This window comes from Propithecus coquereli, unplaced genomic scaffold (genome assembly GCF_000956105.1).
Source record: "Propithecus coquereli isolate 6110/MARCELLA unplaced genomic scaffold, Pcoq_1.0 Scaffold118, whole genome shotgun sequence".
Classification (NCBI taxonomy): Eukaryota; Metazoa; Chordata; class Mammalia; order Primates; family Indriidae; genus Propithecus; species Propithecus coquereli.
The window spans coordinates 4631634-4648290 of NW_012135858.1; the positions used below are offsets into that span (position 1 = coordinate 4631634).

Sequence of the window (16657 nt, forward strand, 5' to 3'; positions counted from 1 at the left end):
CCGAACTGACTGGTTGGGCCTGCAACAAGAGATCGCACATTCCTAATGGCAGGTAACTCCCACAGAGGGTAAATTTGGTTTAGCAATGCATCCACGGTTTCTCAGCAAGTGGTCAAATTCCACTTGCTAATTATGTGCAACTAATTCTAGACTTATTTTTCCTCCCTAGGCATATATTTACCAATGACAAGAGACTGAATCCACATATTCAAACAGGGGTGCAGACAGTGGAAGAGAGAACGTAATTTGAGTTTAAACATACTAATTTCATTCAATAATATCATCACACATACTCCTTCAACCCAGAAGGAGAGAAGCCACGATGTATTGTCCTACCTTCTAAGCAAAATAAATAGAAACTTAGAGGAAGCAATAAGCGTTCTGAATTTTGGAATTTAATGATACTTTATAAAGTGTGAGAAGATTAACTCCTAGCGTCAGCCAGGTTGAGGTGAAACAGATAATTTTACATGGTATTAGAGGTAGTGTCATTGAAACATTGTGTCAAACTGTCCCAGAAAGATTTTATTAAAATTTTAAATATGTATTCCTTTGATCCAGCAAATTCACATCCAGTTATCTATTATGATGAAATAAAGAATATATCTTTATAAACTACAAAGATGTATGTATGGGGATTTATTTGCAGTATATACGTGTTTATGGAAAAAAAAGAGAACAATCTAAATGCCTATTAATAGAAATTTGATTAAACAAACCATGGCATATTTAAGAACCACAATGAATATTTCATTCTTATATGCAAAAATATTTATCAAGCATCTGTTATGCTGAGCTTGGTTCTAAGCACAAGAGTTACATCACACAAAATATACAAAAATCTCTGCTCTTGTTGAGTTTATATTTTAGACATAATGTTTTAAAATAAATTCTTAATTGGTAAATCCCAAAATGGCTACATATTTTTTAAATAGAGACATACATATATTTGGGAGATATATATTTTCCGGTTTATATAATGCCAGATGTGCCCTTGAACGAATCCCCTGCAAAAGCTCCTGTGGGTCCCCTGCAAACAGGAAGCCAGTGGAGTATCTTAAAAATAAAATAATAGCACAGTGAGCACTGGAACACACTTACATGGTTTCAACCCTGGCTTTGGTATATACACTAACTGCATGATCTTTACAATGTACTTAACCTCACTAATCCAGTTTCCTTCTCTTTGACTCGCTGGATTACCATAAGAATTCAGGAAAAAGAAAATTATCTAACACTCATTACAAGATGCCTAGAAAATAGTAGATGCTCAACAAACATCTGTTTCCTTCACTCTCTCCCTAGCCTGCCTTGGGATTCAGAACACAACTATACTACTTACTGCTTTTCTCTACTAATTTATTATGCAAAGCAAAAGAAAATGCATCCATCAAAAACATTTAAATGAAAAATTATTCTTGCTGGATCAAAGGATTTTTAATTTTCCTCTCTGTCCTCTTTCCTTATCTCAGCCCGCACATACGCAGCAAGAATCAATCAATCTTCTTTCCCTCGGCAACTGTATCTTTGTGCTTCTTAGCACTGTTCCCCCTTCACAGAAGAAGCTGGTTTAAAAATATTTTTTAATTAAGCAGATATTCATTAGCTTATTTTCACCTGTATTCACATTTGTCTTCACAAAATAATTATTTTCCCATAAAGCCTCTCGGTCAGCAAGGGCGAATGTTTCTGCGGGATTTGGAGGAGCCATACCCTGCTAAGGCACGCTGCGAGTCTTCAGTTGACTGCCACACCCTCACGAGTTGTTTTCCATTGGATGTTTCTTCTTAATTCTTACACTTCACCTAGTGCCTCAGTCTGTGAGCACAATGAAATCTTCCGGTAGAAGATCTATCAGATAGCTGCAATCCAGAAAATAAAATCCAGTGGCATAAAATAAGGCATCTCGTGGACCCATTGCCACCTGGGGAAGATGTTCCAACAGTGAAACAAGAAGCTAATGAAGACCCAGAATCTCCCCCCGCTGCAGTTGCCTCCAGCTGTACGTTTCTACCAAAAGCCATTTAGTCTAGGACAGGGATAGCTTATGAAGTGTTGAAAATAACATTTCCTATAAAACTCATTGCCTTTATACCATGTTTCATCAGATAAATACTTTCAGGAACTTAGCACCAAGAGGAGGAAAAATGTATCTTCTGAAGTAATAGTCTGTTTAGGCTTATACGCATATGAAAACTGTGAAACCAATACATTTTTTGCTTTGGTTACCAGGAAGTTCTGAATCAGACATAAATGTTAACAACTCATTCATTCGTCTATTGATTCAGTAAACATAAATGGAACCTCTATTGCACGTCAGGCACCATGCAGACTGCTGGTGATTTTTTGAGACAGAGTCTCACTCTGTTGCCCTGGCTAGAGTGAGTGCCGTGGCGTTAGCCTAGCTCACAGCAACCTCAAACGCCTGGGCTCAAGTGATCCTACTGCCTCAGCCTTCTGAGTAGCTGGGACTACAGGCATGCGCCACCGTGCCCAGCTAATTTTTTTCTATATATTTTTAGTTGTCCGATTAATTTCTTTCTATTTTTAGTAGAGACGGGGTCTCACTCTTGCTCAGGCTGGTCTCGAACTCCTAAGCTCAAACAATCCGCCCGCCTCGGCCTCCCAGAGTGCTAGGATTACAGGCGTGAGCCACTGCACCCGGCCCTGCTGGTGATTTTAAGTCCAAGTACAAATGTCAGCCTTCCAGAAACCCATGGAAAAATACTGAATTAGCAGGTAGCTACTACTATGATAGAGGCATACATACGATACCCTGGGAGCTCAGAGGAAGGGCACCTCCCTCAGCCTGGGGTGGGGAGGGGTGGGAGGGAGAACCAAGGAGGGTGTCCCCTTAAAGTGACATGAGATATCAACTCTGGTTTTTAGTAAATTATCTCTCATTTGATTTCTGATGTTTCTTAATTCTTGCCTTAAAAATGTTTTGGGCCTCCATAGAAACAGTTCCGGGAAAAAATACGTATTTATTTATTCACACATACACATATGTAAATATACACAGAAAACTCATAAAACAATATCCTTTAACCAAAAGAAACTCTCAGAATTTACAAAAAAAAATAGCTTACAAAGGGCATTACAAAGGCACCCTGGGAAAATCAGACTCCACTGGGAGTAATCTTTGAAGAGTGGATGGTCGCTATGAATATTTTCCATGATTCCAAAATAACTTTGGTTTAGAAACATTAAAATATTTTATTAATTTAGTATATTCTTAACCTTGTCTGCTTCACTACAGTTTATTCCAGCATGCCAACCCCAAAGATCTCAATCAAGCGGCTCTGAGCTGGCAGATAGTGATTGACAACCCAGACTGACTATATGGTTTCAAGACGGGTGCTGGCTTGCTTCCAGATTTGGCTAGTGCGAAGTCAATGCATTCCTTTGCCTCCTCCTATACCAACTTTTCCCTCCAGCACATCATATACTGTGAGAGAATGGGGTTGCTGGCATAACTTCAAGTTATATCACTGATTCAAATCTATTCCCAAGCAAACCTGCTTTTATTTCAGACGAATACTCTCTAGTGATCTGAATTGCAGGGACAGTAAAACAACTCCACATTTATGTAAGCATTCTCATCCCCCAAGGAATAGCTTTCTGTGCCTACAAATACCTCAGAAGCAATAAAGAGTTTGGTAGGTTGGAGTCTTTTCTATGGCTTTGGAAAAAAGCAGACTTCCACATAATAGAAATATGATGAATTTGGTGCTTACCAAGAATAACAAAAAATGCTTTCATAAAGTATATTCTATGCATAATTCTCATTTAATAGTAGCTACTTCATAAAACTACAGTAAAAATGATAATATCCAACGGATAAATCAGAATCAGTGAGGGTAGCAAGATATACCTTCAGGGAAGGGCTGCAAGGAGAAGCCAATTCCATCCTCACGGTGCCCTCTGCCCACTCCTTCTCCAGCTGAGAGCCACAGGACCCTCCCCTCCTTCCTTCACATCTGCTCAAATGCCCCCTTATGGGAAAGGCCTTTCCTGACCACACTTCACAGAATAGCGCCCCCAGCTTTCCCTAGCCCCCTTCTCTGCTTGCTTGTTTTGCTAGTCCATCCATCTGTCCGTCCTTCCTTCCTTTTTTTCTTTCTTATTTTCCTTCCTCCATTTATTTATTTTTGCATAGCACTTGTCACCACCAGAAACATATTTGCAAGTTTGTTTTTCCTCTTCCCTTAATAGAACATATGCCCCAGAGAGCGGGGATTATGTTTTGTTCACTACTGTATCTCCAACATCTGGCCCCAAGGAGGCATTCAATAAATATTTGCTGAATGAATGTGGTTTTTTAAAATTATTTCACTCTTTTAGCTCACTCACATTCCATCCTTGCATCTCCACATTGAAACCAAAGCACACTGAAGGTAGAAAGGACATTTTCCCAATATCCTCTTCTCCCTGATTTTAGTAAAGAGCAGCATCCTACAAAAAGTCAAAGCCAATTGAAGCAAATGCCCCAAGAAGTTCTGTTAATCCTGCAGTAATACGTCTAGAACCATACCTTATAGACCAACATCTGAACGTATTTTGACTCAGTGGTTCTGACACTTTGAAAGCTGCCCACTCTAATCGGTTACCAAAAATGTTCCCTACAAGTTTCTTAACCAAGTGAAGTATCACAAGAATGGAAACACACCACATGTACTGATCATTAAATTGGTACTAACTGATAAACACTTATGTGCATATATGGAAGTAACATTCACTGGGGATTGGGCAGATGGGAAGGGGAAGGAGGGGATGGGCAAATTTATACCTAACAGTGTGGTGCACACTGTCTGGGGGATGGGCACACTTGTAGCTTTGACACGGGCAGTGCAATTTATGTGACCAAAGCGTTTGTACTCCCATAATATTCTGAAATAAAGAAAAAAAGAGGAGAAATCAGCAGAAATGTCTAGTTACGGTCTTACAATGAAACAGATTTATACTGCCTCTCTTTGTAGCATATAAGTCAAGGGAGGGCAGGGGACACACTAAGACCCAAGGACTATCAATGACATGGGCATTCACGAACTTCATCAAAATGACCTCACAGCCCCAGGTCACCAAGGCCACTTTGCATTCAGAATCTCTCTAGCCAAAAATAGTAATCTTCCTGAATATGAGTCTGTGGGACCCTTTAAATCTTGTTAAGTCTGGCTAAAGAGGAAGGAACACAGATATGCATAGAAATGAGAAGCTGTGAGCTACTTGAAGTCACTAGGGATCTAGAACCAAGTAAAAAGAGAACTGTAGGATATAACTAAATAAGCAGTACAGTCACTTATCCATAATTGCTCTGGGTCTGTCACCACAATGGAACGTACTATAGAAAAAATTTTTTAAGTAAGTAGATAAATAAAAGCATCAGTCCACAGAAGCTAAGCAGCTCTGAGCAGACTTAATTCTAAGTCTCAGTATTCTGTCTTGGCACTTGCTACCCAAGTGTTCTGCTAAACTGCCTGCCAAGGAGCAGCGAAGCAGAGCACTAGAAATGCTTCCAAAAAGCTACCGAGAGTGGAAGGCTAATTTAACAGGGCAGGGCCAAGTGCAGTTAGCAAACTGCACATTTGTAAGACAGAAAAAAGTCATCCTCAGTCTTTAGCAGTAACTCTCCTTGCTAAGCAGCTCTAAAAGAGTTCCGAAGCCTTTCTCCCTCTCGGTGTATAGCTGCCAATGAGCTCACTTCCATCTGCAGAAAAGGAGAGGCAGCCAAAGCGTGGGGTTTCCCCCAGCACCCATCAGAGCTGCCAGGGATTGAGCAATTCAAGCTGCACCTAACCCCTTCCCTGGAGAAAGAACATGTGGGATCATGTTCTACTTGTTATTAGCCTATGTAGCTTTTCGAAGTCCCTTTCCTTTTGCCCAAACAGAAATCAAATCATGGTACATGGAAGATGAGTTCATTTCCACATGAACTCTTTGAGTGCTAGCCTGTACCAGGCTTCCTGGGTTCCATCTAGAATGTTGCTTCTATTTGTTGCACAGAGGGAGGCTGGCATGGCCAGAAAAAATAAACTTCATTCTGGGCACAGCTCTTCTTTGAGCATTCAACAAAATAAACTCTTATTTGCCCTATTTCAGTTGAGTCTACGTAACACAGCCCTGATTTGCCTAAGACTGTTTCTTAAAAAGGCAGCATAACAGTAGGGAAAGGACTCATGATGCGTGGCTTCACTCAGCCCCTCACTGTGTGTCTTTGGGCATGTCACTTCCCCTGTCTTGGTCTCAGTTTCCCCATCTCTAAAGCAGAGGGACTAAAATTTCTGAGGATGCTGTCTACTCTAAGATTCTGTGGTTCTATAGACTTTTCTGAAATGTTTCTCTCTTTGAAAGAAGCACTTTCATCATCAATTCTTTCTGGCCTCTCATTCTGTTTTTAGCTCTTTTCTCCGAGACTTTGCTGGTCAGATGTCCTTTGGCCTATGCTGGGAAATTTTCTGTGTCACTCATCATGACTTAAGACTCAGGAATTTCCAGCTCTCTGGTCACCCTGGGCCCTTTCCCATCCTTTGATCATCAAACTTAGGTAGGAGAGAAGTGACTGTCACACTGTATAATTTCTTCAGGGGGCCTGAAGATGGACCCTTCCCAACTCTGGGCACATAAATCATCATGCAGGAGATTTGCAGCCCTGAAGTAGTAAGCAGCCTAGATCACCAAAGGCTTCTCTTCCTTCTCTTTATCTTTCTCAAACTTGCTCATTCTTTCTTACTTTGTTTCTTTTTCCTCCTTCTTTCTCATCTTTTCTCTCTTCACTTGGTCCTGCCAGTAAAACTAAGGAGGTTATTTAGACCCGTTAGTGACTCACAGAAAAATAAAATAAAACAAGAAATTGCTGCTTATCTTCAGTGAACAGAACCACAAGATTAGGACTCAAAGCCGTCTGAAGCACTTTCATGTTGACGACATTAAGGAAGCTATAACATAAAAGCGTATGAGATGAAATGAATTCATGATTGCAAATTAAGATCAACAACTACCTTTATGCCCAAACATTCTAAGGCATAGCTTCGCATCCAAAGCTTTCATAAAAAGCTGATATGAGTAGAGGAAGATACCGAAACCATGGTGCTTAACCGAGGAACAAGCGGCGTAATCCCTGAGATTAATGAGACTCCAGATCACAACTGTTTAGTATATTTTTGCTAAGCTTGAGTAGCTCATGTGGTGAGGATTTAGAGTTCAATCAAAATACCTTCTCTACATCCACTTGTGAACATAATACTCACAACATCCACGTGATTAACAAGAGCGGCCTACTCCAGGAGGGTTGCCAACGGCAGGCAGAAGTGTGGCATATCTAAACAAATGAACATGAAAAGGTATCATTATGACTGATATTGTAGACATTTGGGATAAAAGGCTTTTAAGTAAGTAGAAGGTTTTAGGCTGGGGACAAGTCATAAAGAGGTCCTTAGGCTCAATAATCTTCCCTAGCCACAAACCAGGTATAAGAAAAACCCATATTTTATACAGCATCCTTTTGTCCCCAAGTAGAAAGATCTGATGGGACATAGATGGAATAGATACCAATTTTTAGTGTCTTCAGGAACAGGGAAGAAGAATGCAGTCCATACTCCTCTCCCCAGTCACGGAGAATCACTCAATCCAGCTCTGCTATCACTCGGTGGGACCAGGCCTAACACCCTCTTTCAGGTGTAGAAATCTTTGATTGTGAACAAGCATCATGAACTTTACCTCCAGGTATGAAACAGAACTTGTCATGTACCTAAGATGGATGAGTAACTTCTGACCCCCTTGATTAATTACTCTGTGGATGTTTGCCTAAATAAAGACTCATTATGGTATGGCTACAGGACCTGAGCCAAACCACTCTGATGTCCAAATTAAAACAGTGACTTTTCCCTTTCTCTTACCCTTCAAAAGTCATTTAAAGATTTTTTTCCCCCAGAATAATACAAATGGAATACATCCAGAAATTTGTCATTTCGGTAGCAGGGGCTGGGGGACAGTTCAATGGAGCGGCACAAACTGTCCTCAGCAAGAGCCTGATGGCTGTGTCCTGAGTAAATCCAAGGCAGAGAAAGGCATGGTCTTGTCTTGAGACGTGGAGGGAGAAGAGCTGCCACTTGGAGTCCTGGTCCAATTGGCCTCCCAGGGGCATACAGGAAAGAAGGACCCGCATTCACTAAATTGGAGCAGAGGCCTGCAGTACCCAGGCTCTTAGACCAAAGGTGAGGGCCTCGGAGTCTGCAGAAGCAGAAGTCTCAGGGAGCAAGAAGAAAAAAAAAATGAGAAACAAGAAAGTCGCTTTTTTCCACAAAAGGAAAATCGGTATCAAGAAGAACTGAGAAGATGGCAAAAGAAAGAGTTGGACAATGTTAGTGTTCCACTTCCCAGCCCTTCCAGGCTGGGTACCTGCCTGTGTGTCTCTTTCTTCTTCCTTCCCAGGTACCCTGGCCCCGTTGATGGGTCCTGGGCTGACATCCACTCAACAGCCAATACTTACAGAGCTCCTACCTCGCACCAGGCATTGAGTTAAAAAGGAATGATACAGAGATGAATTATACAGGTTCTCTGCTCTGTATATAAAGCCCCTTCAAGAAAGCTGGATGAAGTCCACCCTGAGTTTCATCTATTTCATCACCAGCACAACAGCTGCTGATGCTGCCAGCACCACGGGAAAAGCATTACAACTCTAAAAAGCACCCAGCACTCCCCACCCCTTCCTCAAAGGCAACTTCTGCCACCCAGTAGATACACTTGTTATTACACAACAAGAGCTGCATTCCATTGACTTGACCATTATCTCCACTTAAAGGCCAGGAAAAGAAAACCCAGGAGCCTTATTAGTCATTTATACCTGGCATGAAGGAGTTAACTGCATCCTTCCCAAAGGTAAGATTTTCAGATAGAGAGTTTGAGATATGGTTCCCTAAAGGAAGTACAGGGTAGGAAGTCAGCGCAGAGGGCAGCCCACATCTGGCACTTGTCCTAATTCCTTCAGGCCATACTCCCAAGAAACATCCTTCTTGCTGTATTTTGTATATTCTCAAGCTTGTAAAAATCATTTATAGTCTAAGTAATTTCACCTGCTACAGCTCTTGTTTTTTGTTTTTTTGTTTTTTTCCTTTTTCTTATTAGGGTCTTAGAAGTCTGGAGGAGATGGCTTTTTCAGGAATCTTCCTAAACATATGGATTTTGGTCATTCTTGCCTTGCATGTCCCCAGCAGGTAACCAGCAGAGGACTTCTTTGTGTTTAACAGATATGTCCTATGTGCTGAGTTTTAGGAAGCAGGAAATTGACTCCCCAGATCCCATATTCCCTTTGCTATTCACCCACTCAACATCACACTTCAACCAGTCAGGGATTACTTATCCTCTTTCATTGGAGAAGAGATGAGATTCTCCAGGTAAGTTCTCTCTTTCTCTCATTTGTGAAATTAAGGCAGGTGGACTACATAATTCTCATCAAGTTTTCTTCTGGTGCACAATCAAGGACATCAGAACACTAAGCAAGATTAAAAATAGAGCAGTCTGTTAAGTGCAAATAAAAGGCAGGTGACATGTTCTTCATTGGCCTGTCCTTATGCACCTGGGCCATGAACAGATACGTAATCTTCTACAAGGTACTCTGTTGCTATTTTGTTGATCCAAAAGCCTCTGTAATTGCCCCAAGAAATTTTGAGATGTTTTGAAAGGTTATTTTTTAAAAGAGAAAAATTTAGGAAATGTTTCCCATTCAAAGACCCCCTTATCACCATTCATTGGGAAATGCTGAGTGCCTTACACATTTCTTTCAATAGTCTCCCCATCCAGATGAGGCAAAAGCACTAAAGACTGCTTTAATTAATGCCAAATAAAACCCAGTTCTATCTCCACTTTCTATCCTTGTGAGACTCTCTCATGTAATTACAGCAGCTGCTCCACAATAATATGAAAGGAGATGTGGTACCGGAGATTAGAACTAGGACGAGGAATCCATTTTCAGAAAGTATCCCTGAAGTCCATGATTTAAATCTCTAACTTGAACCAAATAACTTGCTCTACTAATTAAAGACTGACCTATCAGGAAATTTCAAATGCTATCTGAAGGAACATCCCTAGATACCACACCCAGATCTCTGTAAAACCAACTGGAAAATGTAGTTCAATTCCAGAGAAGCTTATTACATGGTAGGTATAACTAGATATAAAAAGGAAAATAAGGCGCAATCCTGATTTGCAAGAAGCAAATGATGGCAACATTATATCCAAGTGGAAGGAATAAAAATATTTTAATGGTAATAGTTTTTTTTTCTTTTAAAGAAATCATGTAAATGATATATGTTAGCTGAAAATATATCTTTTAAAGGAAATGGGCCAGGCGTGGTGGCTCAGGCCTGTAATTCTAGCACTCTGGGAGGCTGAGGCTAGAGGATCGCTCAAGGTCAGGAGTTCAAGACCAGCCTGAGCAAGAGTGAGATCCTGTCTCTACTAAAAATAGAAAGAAATTGGCTGGACAACTAAAAATATATATATAAAAAAGATTAGCCGGGCATGGTGGTGCATGCCTGTAGTCCCAGCTACTCAGGAGGCTGAGGCAGTAGGATTGCCTGAGCCCAGGAGTTTGAGGTTGTTATGAGCTAGGCTGATGCCATGGCACTCTAGCCCAGGCAACAGAGCAAGATTGTCTCAAAAAAAAAAAATTAATAAATAAATAAAAATAAAAGAAATGAATACCCAAATATGGGGTCCAATTTGTTTCTTTAAAAATATTCATTTACCTATACAATGCTATATTTTGAAGACACACCTCTGGCCAATGACCTTTGAGTGATCAGTCCAATAAAAGAAGACCATAAGGTAGAACATGAAATGCTGGACATGAGGGCACCATTATACCCCATAAATCAAGAGTAGGGTAGTTCCAAAGCTCAGTGACTCAGGCACAAGTTAGCTATAACTGAAAGGAGATGAGAAACTGGGGCACACCATACAGAGGTCACTTTTTTTTTTGCATCTAGCCCATATTCTGCAAGGTCCCGCTACAATACATCAAGATCCTGAATAAATACAATAAACAAACCTTATAATGCATTTCTGACCACCAAAAAAGTAAACAAAATGTCCCAACAAAGTATATACATACACACACACAGAAGGAAGGAAGGAAGGGAGGGACAGAGAGAGGGAGGGAGGGAATATAGATAAAATCAAAATACTAAGTGGCAAGCACATACACAAGTCAGGGTTGCCCCAGGAGCAGTTTCTGCTAAGACTCTGGAGTCAGACTGAGCACCACATCCCTCTCATGATGGGTAGCTGAACCTGAGTTTTACACAGTAAGCCAAGATCCCTGGAGGTTGCTAAAGCAGTCCCAAGTCAATCCTGCACCCAAGCTCTAGGACACAATAATGGAAATCTTCTCTGGAGGAAAGCTCTCAATTTAAGCCCTCAATATTGCTATAAATTAAATTGAATCAAATATAAGCTCTCACAAAAATTTCTCAAAACACAAAAAACAAAACAACATAAATAAGAATTAGCAGAGATAATAAACAACAGAATCACACCCTCAATTACCAAATATTTAGTACTCTCAGATATAAAATATTATATATAAAAATATTTCATGTAATAAAATATGGAGTTAAAAAATTAATAAACAAAGAGAGACTTTCAAAAAATGACCAGAAGGATTTGCAAAGTAGCCAAAGAGAGCTTTTAGGAAAACAAAAGCAACAATATAAAACTATTAAAATTAAAAACTCAATGGATGGGTTAAACCACAGATGTACATAGCTGCAGAGAGAATTACTGACCTCATAAGCATTATGAAAAAAGTGATCAGAATGTAGAGGGGAAAGAGAGAAAGAGAAAGAGGGAAAGAGAGAGAGAGAGAGAGAGAAACATGGAAAATATTACAGGCTATTCAGAGGCATGGAGCACAGAATAAGAAGGTTGAATACAAGTCCAAAAGAAGTAATAGAAAGAGAGAATAGAGAATGGAGGAGATGCAATTTTGAGATATAATGGCCAAGATTTTTCTAGAACTAAAGAAAGACACCAATCCAAAGATGCAGAAAACACTATCTCCGAAGTAAAAGAAATAAAGTTTTCTACATCTAAATGCACTAAAATGAAACTGCAGAATACCAAAGGCAATCGCCATGTTACAAAAGCAGCTGGAAAAGATATCAACAATTAGACTGACAGCAGATTTCTCAACAGCAACAATTGAAGTCAGAAGACAGTTATCTTCAAAGTGCTAGGAGAAAATAACTATTTACTAGAACACCCAATGAAGCTTTTTTTTTTAAGAATGAGAATGAAATAAATATATTTTCTTATAAACAAAAACAGAGAGTCTACTACCGGCATAAATTCACTACAGGAATTTCTAAAGAACATACTTTAGAAAGGAGGAAAACATACCCAGAAGGGATGTCTGACATATAAGGAGGAAAAAGTTGGTAAATATGTAGGTAATTTTAAACAGATATTTTAAACTGTCTCTGTAAAATAAAATAAATATCTATATTGTGATAATAAAAGGGGTCGAAACTAAAATATTAGACATTAGCATATAATTTAAGAGAGTATGACTGAAGTATTTCAAGGTGCTTGAGTTGTTTGGAAAGGGGGTTATGATGCTGATTAGCTTATTCCCAGTGGGAGAAAATGGTACCAGGACCCTAATACACCAAAACTAGCACCAGGGCTCCCTGGCCTCTCTCCCTCCCATCCTAACTCACCCCAACTGAGCCTGTCCCTTCCCAGTTGTGATGGGAGTGGGGAGGGATGGTTTATGAGTTTCTGGACAAAATGTAATTCCCTAGAGGGATTCCATGGCCCCTAGAGGCAGGGTGGCTTCCCTGAGGAAGAGGGGCTCTCGGAAAAGAAAATTCCCCCAGGGGAAAGAAAGACTGTTTTGGCAGCCTAAACTTTCAGCTGTGTCTAGAAAATAATCCACTTATCCTAACTTGCAGGCCAGGCGTGTCTTTGTTTGTGGAGGGCTTTGTTGGGGCTAGGCATTGTTTGACTTTGGCAAACAGGCTTGGAGATTAGTGATTTGTAAAGTTACTGCACTGACTGGTAGGGAAGGATGTGTTTGAGTTTCTGGGTTTTGCCAGTCAAGAGGTGTGGGGTGGTAGAAATGAGGGGCCGTGAAAAGTTTATGTTTGAGTAGGAAAGTCCAACTTCCTCCTAGAATTTTTCTGCTAGATGCAGTCTGACCACACCAACCCATACGAGCTTTCTTCTTAGGGGAGAAAAAAATCAAGGCAAGGCTGTTCTTCAAAGGCTTCCTTGTCACCTGGTTACTGAGCCTGGGGCTACTGAGTGTTGGGCTCTGGGAAACTTACCCAAAGTAGCTTCTCCTGGCGATGACTTCATCACTGTTACTGACAACTTGGACAATGGGGCTGGTACAGGAAGAGGGAGGTGATAAAAGAATTGGGGAGGTGAAAAACTGTAATTAGAATCCTAACTTGTGGAATTTGGGCTCCATTTTATATAATCTTAAAGCAAAAAAGGAGAAAGGTCAATTGGTGGGAGATAAACTGCATAACACATTTCAGCGCCAGCTCCAAATTACTTATGAACTATTATTTGGATGATCTCTACCTCTGATGAACTCCATTAAAGGAATTAGTGAGCAGTGACAATAATAGTTCATAACTGCCCTGTTACCGTAACTTTAGAAGTGTTAGAAGTGACTCTGTTCTCATGGGTTGCTAAGGACAAAATGTGTTGTCTAGTTGTGAATACTGGGCTATTCCAGCATGCACTCTTGTTGGTAGTATCATATGATCCCTCACATAGTGCTTTATAACCTCTTGGAAAGAACAGACCCATGCATTTAACACCAATCACACCAATACCTGGGTTTCCCACATGCATATAATTGCCCTCAGTGTTGATATAAATTATCTGCTATGTACAGCGAGGAGACAATGTTCTTTGCTCAGTGGAAAAATTGTCACTAAAAATTACAAAGTAGTTTGTCCCAGCCCCGAAGAGGACTAATATTGGTATCGCCCAAGAAATACTGTATTCATAAACCACATTCTTGGAGGGGTAGTGCAGTGAGGAATTTAAAGAAAGAAACATTCTTTAATATTTTCAACAAATGGAATTAATACTTAAGAAAATCAGTCAGTAAATATTTATCAGAGTTGAGTATGCTACTTTGTTATGGCAGAAATAGGAAGAATAGCCCTTGGGTTCTACAGGAAAGAGTCCCTAACTAGAAAATCGCAGAGTGAATAAGCCTGCGGGGTCCTCTTAGCTAACATCATGTGGGTACTTTCTAAATATGTGATACAACACCATCCAAAAACCTCATGAATTCTTGGGGTAAAGATTCATATAGTCATTTATAAGTTCTTTTCTTCTTTCTTCCTTCCCTTCTTCTTTCTTTCCTTCCTTCAATCAGTACATGGAGGTCGAGATGACCAATTTAGTACCCTTCCCTCCGCACAGTAATTGTCCACCAGGAGTTATATATTGACCTTTTTTAAAGAAACATGTTCTCTTGAATCCCCCTCAAATTATCATTATTAGCATGTTACTTAGAAAACAACCAACATAAAACCAGGTGCAAAATCCTTACACTTATCACCCTTAATCTACACAAACCAAAGAACACGTATAAATAAATACAACCCAAACCGTACAACCAATAGCATTCAAATTACGACATTTATTTAACATGCTAGATGATGTTTTGCTGAAACCATGTTGCTGCCCAAATAAGGGTGTGTGTGGTGCTGGTCACAGTGGCTTGGGTCCTTTAGAGCTTGGCCAGCCCTTACTTCCATGTTCCGTGTGATGACTGGATTCTCCCACCACACTCCCTGCTGGAACTACTGCATAAACTTCCTCCATCAGCCTGCTCTGTGGGCTTCTGGCCTTTGAATGTAAAATAGTGCTTTGGGATCAAATTAAGTCTACCCTGATTTTTTCTTAAGAACTCTCCACATGTAAAGTGGTTTTAATGTAAAGTGGCATTAATTTGAACACAAACCCAAATGCAGGTGCTGACATGTTGCAGTGCTCAATTATAAGACAGTCATCCAAATGGTCCAGAATACGTCTATATAAAATTTTGAGTGCCATCCAAATGAAAGCAACATTTCAGAATTCATATAGAGGACTCAAAAACTCCCTAAGTCCATAAATGCTCAGAGACTCTGGGCCCTCAATGTGAGAAACTGCCCTGGGGAATGCGACCATGTTGCTACAGAAAATCTGTCCTAAGCATACATTTGAAACTAGAACATACTCAGCTCAAAACCTTAAGGGGTGAGGTTAGGAGCTGGAGGAGATATGGAACAGCTACTATGAGGAATAAAATCAGAGCTGACATGAGATGACTACAGAGACTGCCAAGGAGCAAACAGAGCCCACAGACTTGGGACTTGTTTTCAAGTCAGTGCTGAGTGCACTTTCAGGAGTCCCCAGCTCTCTCGCTGTGGCCTGATTTTCATAATAAAGGAAATGCAATATTTAAGGCCTGAGAGACTACAGTCCAGAGAGATGTGAAATATGATCCAAAATTGAGATTCTGCAAAATGGGCCCTGTACTGCTATTGACACAAACTTCCCATCATTATCGTGCTACTTTGATCTGTTTGTTTGGTTTTTTCCATTTGCCCCTTCACCTCCACCAGCCCCAGATCCATTGTCTGCCCTGCTCTGTGTTCCAGGAGGGTGACCCCTGAAGGCAGCATCACCCAGGTTCCTGTGCCAAGTGACCTCGGTTGGGTTCCACCAATGGGAGGCACTGCAGGAGACTGGAGAGGGGGAGGTTGAGGCGTTCCCTCCCACTGCCCCGCGTGTCGTAGTCCCATGGCTCTGGTGAAAGCTACATCACTCTACAGCCCCAGACCAGCAGGCTCTGCTTCCACCAAGGCTGTGGCTCTACGGGCTCCTGGAACATCACTTCCTCCCATTGTCCCTTCAGCCCAGGGCTGGCCATGAGGACTCATGAAACTCCATATCCCTTTCTTGTCCATTCGTTCCAGGGCCAGATATGGCTTTCCACTGTTGTAGTTCCTTGTTTGTTCTGTAACCAGCATGCCCTTCTGTGGGCTTAGTCCTTTATCAATTCCTCTTCATTTGAACCAATGGGGTGAATCTGTGTCCTGCTGGGACCGTTACCAATACAATCATCAAATTTGGTCAGTCAACTTAGTACTATGTGAACTCCTCAGTGCTGATTAGACTCTGAAAAATTAACAATATATAAAAAGAAGAACAATCATTCACTATCTATCAAGGAAGCAAACCTATGAAGATAAATCGCATAAACAGTAAAATTGGCCTTGACCCTCTAAATCTACTCTTGAAAAATTTAACTTAAGAAAACAATACTTTAGGCAATAAAAAAAAATCTATCTTCATGAAGAAGTTTATTACATTGTCTTCTACGGCAGAGGAAATTTTGGAAACAATCTACATGTCCAACAGGAAAGGAATCGTTATTATAAATTATGACCTATCAACTTGATGGACTATGAGACTACCATGAAATATTATTAAGACTTTGTAGCACCGCAGCAAAAAAAGGTTTATATTAATAATAAGTAAAATATATATTTGAACCTGCATCTGAATTTTAATTATGTAAAAATACATATGCATGCACCTAAATGTTAGATGAAATTTCACAAAACTAAATCCCATGATGGAG

General features: G+C 40.4%; 1 protein-coding gene across 1 annotated transcript in view; it reads right to left on the reverse strand.

Annotated features, from left to right (window-relative positions):
• The window catches only part of LYPD6B (LY6/PLAUR domain containing 6B), a 94184-nt gene that overhangs the window by 76440 nt on the left and 1087 nt on the right, over positions 1-16657 (reverse strand). Inside the window, exon 2 of the mRNA XM_012659292.1 lies at positions 7248-7318. Coding sequence (XP_012514746.1) covers positions 7248-7252 — 5 coding nt within the window. The 5' untranslated portion in view covers positions 7253-7318. The remainder of the gene's footprint in view (positions 1-7247; positions 7319-16657) is intronic.